Source organism: Acromyrmex echinatior, chromosome 6, assembly GCF_024713525.1.
Source record: "Acromyrmex echinatior isolate Ae372 chromosome 6, ASM2471352v2, whole genome shotgun sequence".
NCBI lineage: Eukaryota > Metazoa > Arthropoda > Insecta > Hymenoptera > Formicidae > Acromyrmex > Acromyrmex echinatior.
Genome location: NC_141857.1, coordinates 8,136,494 through 8,148,901, shown reverse-complemented (window position 1 = coordinate 8,148,901; position 12,408 = coordinate 8,136,494). Strand labels below are relative to the sequence as shown.

Genomic DNA, 12,408 nt, shown 5'->3' with positions numbered 1-12,408 from the left:
TCGCGAGAATTAATATGGCGGTTTCAATTTGTGATATCCTCGTACCGTTCATGTTCAATGGATGAATTTCGCATCGAAAATTTTTCAATGCATCATTGCTTTCTCGTTTTTTTTTTCTTTCGAAACTTCTTTCTCATCGTTTTTCCAATTTATATGCTTATATATATATATATATAAAACCTGCTTATATATATATATATATATATATAATATATATATATATATATAAAACCAACTAAAGTATGCAAGCATACGATTTAAAAATATGTGAAAAAATAAATATTTCAAATGAATTACAGTGACAAATGTATGAACGTTACATTATTATTTGACTTTTGATGCAAAGATACAAGTAGTCGAGAGGCCTAATTGCAGAATTGTACAAACCTAATTTTTATAAGACATTAAAATATTCTTTTTTGGTCAAATACACTTGTGGAACAAACGTCTAGCGATATGACGTCACAAAGTGATGTGGCATATACAGACAGTATAATAAATAAACATGAAAGCTGATTTAAAAATAAACTCAAAAGTACTCAAGTACTTATCCAATCTAGAATCCACGCACATCTCAATATGCCTTAATATGTAATATTAAAAAGAACTTATATTTAGTACACTTAAATCTCAATGGGATTCACAACAATCGCCTTTCTCTTGTCTTCTTTATTGTTGTTGTCCTCTTCTTGTTGCTGCAAATCATCCTGTCCTCTGATTCTGATGTTGTGCTTTTCCTTGTACTCGTTTATCTCAATTCCTTTTTTCGTTACCTGGTCATTTAAAGCGTCTATCACTTTCATCAACTGAAAACACATTAAATATTATTACGTGTTCAACGTTTTGCTCCAAGAGGGAACAATGAGTATGGTCAACACGATGCTGCAAATGCTTTGAACCATTTTTTAACTGTCAGTTGATTAAAATTCTTTCTTCTAATTGATCCGTCAAATATTTCAAAGCATTTGTAGCAAGACTTTGATCATAGTCAATAATGTCGCACCTGTTCTTTGTTCGTTACTAGAGCAGGCATCACGTCTTCCACTGTACGTTCGCATAGAAGCCCGCCAATCATCCTGAAGCACTTCCTCTTGGGATCCACATTCTTTAACGTGTCGATAACAATTCTAAAATGTTAATTATATTAGTGGGATGGCAACGAGTCGCGTGTTATTACTAGACGATTCTCGTGTCTCATTGTCGATCGACCAAGTTAAAAAATGCAAGCTCTCTTCGCATTCGCAGAAGCGTTTTCGATTGTCAAGAGGCAAAAAGGCAAGCGTATAGGTTAGGTAGACTCATACTTGTGTTCGTTCAATTCCATCTCCATCTCGGACAGTTTATTTGCCAGCATTCTCTGCTCATTTCGAAGTGACTGAAACTCCGTCAGTATTTCCTCAGCGGTTTTCTCTCTTTTTGATGGCGCCTTCGCCGGTTTCTTTTCACTGGCCATATTAGGAATCTCGATCACGAAAGTTCCACTACGACAATATTCGAACAACGTTGGAGAACGTCGTCGACGGCGGACGGGACAGGAGACAGGACACAGTCAGGACAGCCGGTGTTAGGTTTTCTATCCTGTTTCTAGGGAATTTGTAAAGATTGCCATTTCAGTTACCTATCTTTTTTTTGCGAAAAGGGCAGCCAACTTAGAATCTAAATGACTTTTCGAAATTTCCTAAGAATCAAGGAAAATATAAGAACTGTCACGAGCCATTTTGAAGCATCATCGTCTGAGCAGCTGTGCGCAGGATAATCATTCGTTTCATTTCACTGCGAAATGTCAACGTTCGCGGCCACGCGTGCTGCATAGAGTGCGGTTTTGTGAGGTTGACAATCAGACGACGGCGTTTGGTCACATCGAGACGACGTGAACGCAGGCTCGCGAAACGTCGTTGTCATCGTTGTCATCGCGAGTGGTGGTGTGAAACTGATCGGTCGCGGGGGGAACAAAGAGTCTGCGATCTGAACGCCTTTTATTAACCTTGACCCGCTCGTCAATAACGGTGAGTATCCCATCGACGAAAATAATCACTTCGGCAAGTTTTTCGCTTGATATTTAAAAAAAAAGGAGAACTCTGCCCTCGCTTTGTTGAACATTGACTAATTCATGAGATATATCGCTCACTTACTCACGCACACACACACGCGCGCGCGCGCGCGCGAATACATACATACGTGTACACATACACACACATATATACACATACACACACATATATACACATACACACACATATATACACATACACACACATATATACACATACACACACGTATATACACACACACACGAGATGCTTGCAACGCAGTACAGTGATATGCGTTACGATCCATGTCATCGCGCTTTTGGCTCTGGATCTCGTGTTTTCTTTATGTGTGTGTACACACATAAAGAATACATACGCGCGCACACAGACGCACACACATACATGTAGCTATAAGAGAAACGTTAAATTCGTGACGAATATTCTGGCGATATTTAAAAGTGTAGGTACCACATTTAAACGTCATTTGGCACGTGAGTGGATCACAATAAATGGCTGTGATTTCAGATTTCGTGAGCTGCTGAAGATGGTGATATATGTGCAATAGGAATTTTCCACAAGAGTACTTATTTGAACCTCTGATAAAAGACTCAAGGCTACTGAAATTGTAGCCATGTATTGTCGTGATAAAGAATTGACCGAATTAGCCATGTAAAGACACTTTAAGATGTGCTTGGATTATATCAATAATTTATATTGTGTATGTCCTGTTGGTTAGTACTTATGTATGTATATTTATCTTTTTCCTCTAATAGATAATTTTCTTTATGAATCATTGTTTTTTTTTGTACTTACTGTTTCAGTATACATTACGTGGCAAATTTAAGTAAGACAAAATGAGTGGTGAAAGTACAGAAGAAAACCAGCATTTACCTCTGGTCCTTGAAGAGATAAATCTTGCTTCGTTGCGACCTGTATTCCCAGATACAAGCAAACGATGTGTAGATGTATGGACAGAGAAGATGAATAAGGGAGTATTAACAAATATTAACTTTAGAGAATACTGGCGACTTTGGGTGCCAAAAATATATACTCCAGAGCTTAACGGCAACTGTCTGGAATGGATTGTTGACGAAGACACAGCAAATAGAATGCTTCTGAGACCTCTGGAGGAATTTATTTGTGGTGGTGATCCACAGGTGATTCTCAAGGAGCTTGCTAAGATGGATAATCCACCAACTATATGTGGCAGAATGTTCAAGATGGGCGAACCAACCTACAGTTGCAGGGAGTGCGGTATGGACTCTACGTGTGTTCTCTGCGTCGACTGTTTCAAGCAGTCAGCTCATCGAAACCATAAGTACAAAATGGGCACGTCCAATGGAGGTGGATGCTGTGATTGCGGTGATACAGAAGCCTGGAAAAATGAGCCATTTTGTGAGACACATGTTGTAGGAACCCTGACGAAGGAATCTCGTGGTAATAAGCTACCTGGTGATATTGCGGAGAGAGCGGTAGTGACTTTCGAAGCATTATTGGATTATTGTTACGAACTGCTGACTCTGAGGTTCATTGTATCATTACCGCCGAGTCTCAGCATTAAAGAGACAGCATCAGCATCTTATCCGTATGCGTTCGACCAATTGGATATTTTCGATACTTACTGCACTGTGCTCTTCAACGATGAGCATCATACTTTTGATCAAGTGATAAACATGCTCATACGCGTTCTCAAATGTTCGCAGAAAGAAGCTATTGAATATGTGACTGGTGTTGACAGAGAAGGTAGAACCGTGATAAAATGCTCAGGATTTAAACCGTGCACTGATTTGAAAGGTGAGGTAGAGAAATTCACGTATAGGCATAGCAATCGACCACTCAAGGTACTCGTTCTTCATAGTCACGTAGTTGCCCATCAGACGTTTGCTATAAGACTGCTTAAATGGTTGCAACAATTCATAAGTCATTGCGAGGGTTTTCGTGTCCTGTTTAGCAACATCGCTCTAAACACGAAACTGCCCGATCAGTCAGTTGTTCAGGGCATACTCACGAGAGATTCGCAACTGTGGAAATCCGCCAGAACAGCATGGCACAGATTATTCATATATGGAATGCTCATGGAATATGAGAGTAAAAAAGCGCTTTCTATTGTATTTACTAATAATTACGGATCTGTTATGAAGGATTTCATTAAGGACGATCACGATCATTCATTCTCGATCGTTTCGCTCTCTGTTCAGTTGTTCACCGTGCCGACTCTGGCACATTTGCTCATCGCAAAGCACGAGGCTCTGTTCAACTTGTTAACTACATTTATGTCCGAAAGCTCCCGACGATGTAACGCTGCTGGAAAATTCGAGTTTGAGAGGAACATGCCACACCATAACTTCAAACGGGCGCAGTTTATACTTTATGACCTTCGATATCTGCTGAGCGCAAAACCAGAAGAATGGACGGATGATCTGAGACGTGGCTTCTTGCAAGGTCTCTCGCTACTATTCAATCTCTTTTCCAACATGCAATGCATGGACGCGGTACGTCGACAAGAAGGACAGCATATGGAATACGAGCCTGAATGGGAATCAGCGTTCAATCTGCACATAAAACTGTCACCAGTCATTACATTGGCCTTGGAGTGGTGCAGTTCGGACCGAGTTGTGCTGATCAAGTCCTTTGGATCTCTTCTGAAAAAACTACATGAACAGCAGGCAAACGAGCAACCGCCAAGCCAAGTGCGAGAGCTAGCGAATCATAGCGCAACGTGCCTGCAATATGATGTGGCATCCGAACCAGTTTCTATCCATCTACCGCTCTCAAGATTCCTCGCCGGTCTGTTCTTGCATCTGGAAAAATACAATTTACACTTTCATTCGTCTGAATTTAACAATTCAATAAAACCGACTCCTGAACAGATCATTGATCCCGTACTGACGGCACAGGCTATGATTTCACAGGTGCACGCGGGCATGTGGCGGCGAAATGGTTACTCCTTGCTGAACCAATTATATTTTTATCACAATGTCAAATGCCGTAGCGAGATGTTGGATCGAGATATCGTTTTATTGCAGGTTGGCGCGTCGCTGATAGAAAGCAACGAATTCTTGATTCATGTCCTAAACAGGTTTAATCTCCTTAACTGGGTACAACCAGACTTTGAGGTAAATGCCTTAAAAAATCCAGAGGAAGATAGACTGCGGCAGACGATCAATTTAGTGGAGGAGTTTTTGGGCTTGCTCATCACGATCATTGGCGAAAGATACGTTCCCGGAGTTGGTCAGGTGACCACAGATGATCGTCTCAAGAAGGAAATCATACAGCAATTGTGCATAAAACCGCTCTCGCACTCTGAACTGAGTAAGACGTTACCGGAGGACGTTATGCACAATGTCCAGATCGAATTGGAAAGAATAATACGCGAAGTAGCAACGTTCAAGAAACCAATACATACGTCGGCAAAGGGTGTATATGAACTTAATCCGCACTTGTATTCGGAATACAATGTGTTCTTTTATCATTATACGAAGGAAGAGCACAGCAAGTCCGAGGAAGTCCAACGGAAGCGGCGAAAAGCCCAAGGAGAGCTGGAATGTTGTCCACCGCCAAAGCTGCCTAGACTAACGGAATCGTTCAGTCTGGTAGCGAATCTGTTGCAGTGCGATGTTATGCTTCACATCATGCAGATTGTTCTGGAACGTGCACTTAATTTCATAGCTAGAAGTTTCTCCGAGCCACAGGTGCACAAGGTATTGTATTTGATCGGCTATGCTTTACAAGAACAGGAATCCGGCTATTATCCTTTCCTTGCGTTTCCCGAGCGAGCAGCGAAATGGAAGATCTACAAGTTGCTGGAGAATCTGACCAGTAGTCCGCGCATGGAAGCTCACAAGGATCTACTCACTTGGGTTTTAGCCAAATATCGTCAGGTCGCCAGTTTGTCTGGGAAAGAGACCAGTCCGGCGCCTCTTCAGTTCGAGCAGCAGCAACAGCAAGCAGGCGATGATGTTAATACCAACAAGAAAACGGATAAGGAATGGCGAACAAAAATGGCAGCTCAAAAACGTGCTAAGATCATGGCACAAATGGCAGCAATGCAGAAGCATTTCATGAAGAAGAATGCTACTTTGTTTGATGTAGCAAGTGTAGAAGTTAAAATAACAGGCGCTCGTTGTGGCTCGGCCATGGATTTAACGGAGGCTTCTTCTCAGGAAGGTAATCCTGCTCAGGAAGGTATTGCCGTCGGTCTTAATCAGACTAGTAGGCAGTGCGAACAGAAAATGTACACTTGCATTCTATGCCAAGAGGATCAGACAGTGACGGAAACTGGTTCGGCAATGGTGTTGGCTGCGTTTGTTCAGCAATCCACTGTGTTGTGCCAATGTCGTGACGATTTTCAAGAGCCCGATCCGTTGTACCTGTCAGCGAAATTAGGCGTGTCACCGCACACGAGCACATGTGGCCACGTGATGCACGCTCGCTGCTGGCAAGATTACGTCGACAACGTACTCGCCAAGGAGAACCGGCGACCCTATAGATCACGGCAACAGGCTAGTTTTGACGCAGAGAATCATGAGTATCTTTGTCCGCTATGTGAATGTCTCAGCAACACCGTTCTCCTGCTTGTACCACCTTTAGGAATATTGCAACCGACTCCGGAACCTCAACCGAATATCACTTTTGAGACGTGGATGAAGGTAATGGCGCTCACGTTAGACTGCAAGCCGAACAGAAAATTTGGCATGGAGAGGGACGAGGATACATTAGAGGATGAAAAGATAATCAATCCTATGAAAGTCCTTCGTCAAGAGATTGGATGTGCTTGGGAACCATTTCAAGCGCAGTATTCGCGATCCGGACCACATCTCGCACGAAGGATGGAGGCCATGATCAACATGTACGCTTCACTTTTTGCAAAAACTACATACAAGGGATTTGGTAGTATCGATGGTGATTTCGTGCCTTTGTTAGCCTGGAAGTCAGTAGCATACACGATTCATGCGATAGAATTCCTGTTGCGGGATATGAACAAGCCATTGCTGGGTTCCATGACCTCTCGACAAAGCGACAGTCTCAAGAGCCTCGTGCGATTGTCAGCTCTCTTGGGTGCGAGTTTTTCGAACCGTGCAAATCTCTGGTCGCAGCGCCATCAAATCAAAACTTATGCAGCGTCATTGTTGACGATGTTGATAGAAGCATCGTCCACTGGACCCAGCATTTTCGATATCGATCCATTCGGCGTACTAGTACCACTTATTAATTCGCTGCCGAGCATATTTCACACGAAGGAATATGAGACGGTCCCAAATCCGCCGCCCATCATTACGGGCGATGTGTTTGACTCGCATATGCTCAAGCTCGTATTCCTGTCTCACATAGCAAAAATCCTGTATACATCTGACTTTGCCGACGTGATGGAACTAGATAGTAACGAGACGGAGGACGATGATAACGAAGATGAGAATATCGAAACCAAAATGGACTTTGCCCTGTTTCATATTCTGGGTGTGCATTATGACAAGCAGAAAGCCAGCGACGTATGGCGACGAGTGGAATCCGCCTGTCGACCTTTTCTCCGATGCTGCGCTATCTATTTTCATTACGTGACCGACGTGCCGCCGCTAAGTGAATTGACGGAGGCGCATGGTGATACATACGAAAAACTCTGCCAATACTTGGGATTACCCACTACCTGCGACGCTTTGATCTATTCTCATCTAGAGACTTCCCTGAAGCTGATGGCTGTATGGCGAAGACATTCTACCGTTTGGAATCATATGTCGGGCGAAAGGAAGGTGACGATTATCAAGGACCCATTGAAGGTGAACAAGCTGATAGATTTGCCAGAGGATTATAGTGAGCTCATCAACTCGATATCCCAGTTCACTTGTCCGAACAGGGATCGGGAAGATTCACGTAATCCGACGATGTGCCTGGTCTGCGGCGAGATGCTGTGCTCGCAGAGCTACTGTTGTCAGATAGATTTCAACAAGACAACAGTAGGCGCGTGCACGTTCCATGCGAACAAATGCGGCTACGGCGTCGGTATATTTCTGCGTGTACGTGAATGTGAGATTCTTTTCCTACGCACGCCTAATCGCGGTTCCTTCCTTTGCCCGCCGTATCTCGATGAGTATGGTGAGACGGATCAGGGTTTACGGCGCGGTAATCCATTACATCTCTGCCATGAGAAGTACCAGCGGCTGCACCGTCTATGGCTCGGTCACGGAATCCACGAGTCCGTCACTCGGGCGTTTGAACAATCCTCAAACAACCTGTTACCGACCCAGTGGCAGCATCTATAACTCCATGAGATTCTCTATGGTGCCACAGATCTGACGTTTAGATAAAAAAAGAAAAAAAATGTAAGCAAAGATTTTATTCTTACGCTTAAGCGAAACGTAGCAGCCTAAATATTGATTGTTAATCGTCCACGATTCGATCCGCGTTTGCAAAAAATCGACAAAATTAATTTATTCGGCACGCGCATCAAAGTATGGCTTTATATATTTAAAAATAATATTCGATATGTTCTCTCTCTCTCTCTCTCTCTCTCTCTCTCTCTCTCTCCCCCTTCTTTCCCCTGTTTCCTTACGCTTTGCAATTGCCTTTTTTAAGAATTTATCGGTATTTCGCGGTTTCAGAATTTACAAAATTTCTATTTTAAAATATTTTTGAAGTTAACAAAATTTTTATTATCTGTTAAAATTATCTGTTACATAAATTAAGATACGGCTCTATTTACATATTTATTCACAAAAATTGTTGCATACGTATTTTGTTGCTTGTAGATGCATAAGTTCGTGACTAACATGATGCCCAGTACTTGACCAAATCGTTTGTTTTTTCTTTTTTTTTTTTTGTAAAATTTTGAAATTTTCTGCGCGTACAAACGACTAAGCCTGTGTTCTGTATCACTCCGAAGACCTAGAACAATGAGCGAGAAGGCAGTCATCTACATAATCACCGTGTAAAAATCATGAGGTCTTGATATTTTTGTGCATAATAGCATCGTACGAGAATGGGGAAAAAGCAAACGCTATTAAGATTTTTATAATTTTTAGTATTCGCGAATTATTCTAGGTCGACGAGTTCTCCCTTTTTTCTCTCCCGTTCTCTCATCTCCAATTGACATTAATTCCTAGACAAAATGTGAAAAGAAAAAAATGAGATAAAAAAGAAGAATTCGTGATTATCAGATGGAGTAATTTTTAAATACAAATTTCAGTGGTGTGTGAAATAAATAATACGTAACTTAATATTTGTTTCTTTCTCTCTATCTCTATCTCTCGTCGCTAGTTTTTTCTAGAATCTAGATGCTACTGGAAGCGATGTTAACAAACCGCTCCGGGAGATTGAAGCTCTGGCGTCGTATTTGACTATTGACTCGTTTGTTCAATTCATACGATTCAACTGATTCTTACGTACACTTGTAACTGAATATAAAAAATATTTTTAGGATTATTGTTATTAGAAGAAGTGTGTAAATATTGAGATTGTAAGATGGGTGAATTTACCGAGTGCTGCTTATCTTTCATTTGTGTATACTGCGATTCGCTACAAGAGAACAATTTGTAGCGGTCTGGTTATTCTATACCAGATCAATCAATCTTTAATTTCCTACGTTTCTTTCTCTGTCCCCCTCGTTAGGATCCTCATCTTTGACGCGAATGTCGCTATTGATAGAAAATCATTGTATTGTATTTCGCGAAAGTCATCGTCGTGACGAGGGATTATACAACGTTATTGCTTTCATCATTACACCTGGAATTGTTTAAACAAAACTATGATGCCTTGCACCCGGTGTTTCTAGCAATACGCACGAAAGGTTGTGCCGCTGTACATTATTAGATCGCTTAGATGATAATGCAATGATCAATTAGTTTTGAAGTACTTGTGAAGATACGTATATATTTATATACGAGTTGCATAATTATATTTGTTATGGACAACAGCATTAATGCGGACGTATACACGTCATTAATTGTACATTGATTTAGATGTATTTTTACTACAATACTGCAGAATGTGGAAATAATGATTTCGAAATGCAGTATAAATTATTTGAATGCTGGATCTAGAAAGATCTTGGTAGATAGATTCTATAATAAATATATCTTTTGAAATTTCAAATGCCGCAGGATCATCATTTGTATTACTTGAAAGTTCTGATATCGCTAAAATAGTCGTTAAGAATTAAGAATTTACCTTGCGGTTCCATTGTGGAAGAATATTAATCGAAATGGCAAGATGTCACTGCTTTACATTTACAACATCACACGTTCGTTTTTCCCTCGATTCTTCGAACGTTGCTTGCGAGACGAGAATGTAAGATGCATGGAAAAAGATTGATTTATACAAACTCACGTTATTTATATTCTTTAGAATTCAATAAATTAATCTTGGAGAGAAAAAAAAGAAATTATTTTATTATAGATAAAAAAATCTCAATTATTTAATATTTAATTTATATATAATTAATTTTTTCTTCAAAAAGAAAAAAATTACTTAAAAAATTTAATGTTTTTATTTTCCTATGATAATTCCGATAAACTTAATTAACGATTAGTTTATCAATAGCTCTATAGTTTTCCTAACACAAATAAAATTATCAATATTTTGACTCGTGAAAAAAATTATATTATTAGAAATAAAAAGTTTTTATGATTAAAAATCTTATTGTAAGATTCGATTTGCCAATTTTACACATCCGAAATCTATTTTTTTACGTGAGACTTTTGAACCCAAAGCATTTTTCTTTTCGCTCTATTTTTCATAAATTTGATTGAATTTTAATTAACTTTTTTTAATTTAAATGTCGAACTGTACGCAATCGATATCTGTAGAAACTGAAGAAAAGATTTCGATATCAATGTTAAAAGTTATGTCAAAAATGTGAAAAAAACTTTTAGAAAAATACGTAAAACAGTGTTCTGTTCAAAAAATTATATCTTTTCCAAGAAAAACCAAAAAGTAAAAACAAGTATTGTTTAAGAAAAAGAAAAGAATGAGCTTTAAGAAAAAAATTATTTTATAATCAGTTGATTGCAAAAAATATCATTATTTCAACGAAGTTGGAAGTATTATTGCAATAAGAGTAAAACAGTGTTTTATTTTAAAAATTATCTCTATGAAAAAAAAACCAAAAAACAAATACCGCTTTAGAAAGATAAAAATATGAACTTCAAAAAAAAGGTGTTAATAATTGGGTTCAAAAAATATGATTTTAATCGAAGCACTTTTCAGTACAATGTTTAAATATAAGTTAATTCGTAAAGACTCTTCACTAATCACAAAAAAAATAGATAAAATAGGGCAACAGGAGTCAGGCGCGGTAATTGCGCAAAACAAACAATGTGGATATAAAATAAAAGTCTTTATTAAATAACCCGCTTATATATTTTGACTCATTTTTGAGCCACCTCTACACATTTACTTTAATATTAAAAAATTATTCTAATGACAATCCAAATTTTGTCCTATAAAATTTGAACACAATTTGGATTGTCATTAGAGTAATTTTTCAATATTAAAGTTTCCATAAGTATGTGGAGGTGAATTAGTCACTCACTGGAATGAATTTGTAGGTATTATAATTATAAAATTAATTTGTCTCTGAAGATGGCTAAAAAATGAGCCGAAACATGTAAGCAAGTTTTATTTAATAAAGACTTTTGTGTTGTATCCATATTGTTTGTTTTGTACAACAATTATTGCGCCTGACTCTTATTACCCTATTTTACCTATTTTCTTTGTGATTACAATATTTCATGTCAGTTAATGATTGTATTCAGCGGATTCAACAATTGAGTGAGCGCTCGTTGCTACTGATATATTCTTCCAGATCTAAAATATTGATTGGATGATCTAAAAGAATACACCAATAACAGCGAGCGCTTACTTAACTGAGTTCGCTGAACGCAGTCATTGAAATTTCGAGCCCATGTATGTACGTGCGTCTCTCTCTCTCTCTCTCTCTTTCTCACGCACGCACACACACAGAGAGAGAGAGAGAGATGCTCTGCTCTATTCTTGTAACACTGATATCACAGACGAAACTCTGTGTACGTAAAGTGGGGCTCTTACGTAATGCATAATACATGAGTCATAAGAAAATAAATCAAAGTCCTTTATTTCCTTCTTTTCCGTAAAATAAAGGACTTTGATTGGTTGATTTTTTTATACTTCATATTTTATACGTTATGTAAGAATCTGTGCTCCCCACTTAAAGCGGAAAGCACAAACTCTTGCATAGCATATAACACGTAATGCATAAGAAAATATATCAATCAAATTCTTCGTTTCTTCCTTTCCATAAAATAAAGAACTCTGATTGGCTGAATTTCTTGTGGACCTTCTACAATAAGTACAGTAACCTTAAGACGTGAACTTAAGCCGATGAGCCAATCAGGATACTGTTTTTAGA

The 12,408-nt window shown here is 39.0% G+C and overlaps 2 protein-coding genes across 4 annotated transcripts; one reads left to right on the top strand and one right to left on the bottom strand.

Annotated features, from left to right (window-relative positions):
• Positions 1-293: 293 nt before the first annotated feature.
• On the bottom strand, positions 294-1,561 carry Pfdn2 (prefoldin 2). The gene is made up of 3 exons (XM_011054714.2): positions 1,305-1,561; positions 1,004-1,127; positions 294-806 (listed from the first exon to the last, which is right to left on the bottom strand). Exons 1-3 carry the CDS (start codon positions 1,451-1,453, stop codon positions 624-626), a joined length of 456 nt encoding a protein of 151 aa, XP_011053016.1. The 5' UTR covers positions 1,454-1,561; the 3' UTR covers positions 294-623.
• Positions 1,562-1,764: 203 nt separating this feature from the next.
• Ubr1 (Ubr1 ubiquitin ligase) lies at positions 1,765-10,404 on the top strand. 3 transcript variants are annotated; one of them, XM_011054716.2, is made up of 3 exons: positions 1,765-2,006; positions 2,556-2,761; positions 2,852-10,404. In XM_011054716.2, the coding sequence occupies exon 3, from the start codon at positions 2,885-2,887 to the stop codon at positions 8,285-8,287; it is 5,403 nt and encodes a 1,800-aa protein (XP_011053018.1). In that variant the 5' UTR covers positions 1,765-2,006; positions 2,556-2,761; positions 2,852-2,884; the 3' UTR covers positions 8,288-10,404. The 3 variants fall into 3 exon arrangements, with proteins under 3 accessions (XP_011053018.1, XP_011053017.1, XP_087263284.1); XM_011054715.2 differs by having other exon boundaries at positions 2,556-2,773; XM_087407158.1 differs by lacking the exon at positions 1,765-2,006 and adding an exon at positions 2,024-2,490 and having other exon boundaries at positions 2,556-2,773.
• Positions 10,405-12,408: the final 2,004 nt, after the last annotated feature.

Excerpts from the sequence above, each read along its gene's own strand:
- Pfdn2 (XM_011054714.2), bottom strand. The coding sequence starts at position 1,453 with ATGGCCAGTGAAAAGAAACCGGCGAAGGCGCCATCAAAAAGAGAGAAA. Across the intron at positions 1,128-1,304 it reads ATGGAATTGAACGAACACAA|AATTGTTATCGACACGTTAA; the intron begins GTATGAGTCTAC and ends TTAACATTTTAG. Across the intron at positions 807-1,003 it reads TAGTAACGAACAAAGAACAG|TTGATGAAAGTGATAGACGC; the intron begins GTGCGACATTAT and ends ATGTGTTTTCAG.
- Ubr1 (XM_011054716.2), top strand. The coding sequence starts at position 2,885 with ATGAGTGGTGAAAGTACAGAAGAAAACCAGCATTTACCTCTGGTCCTT.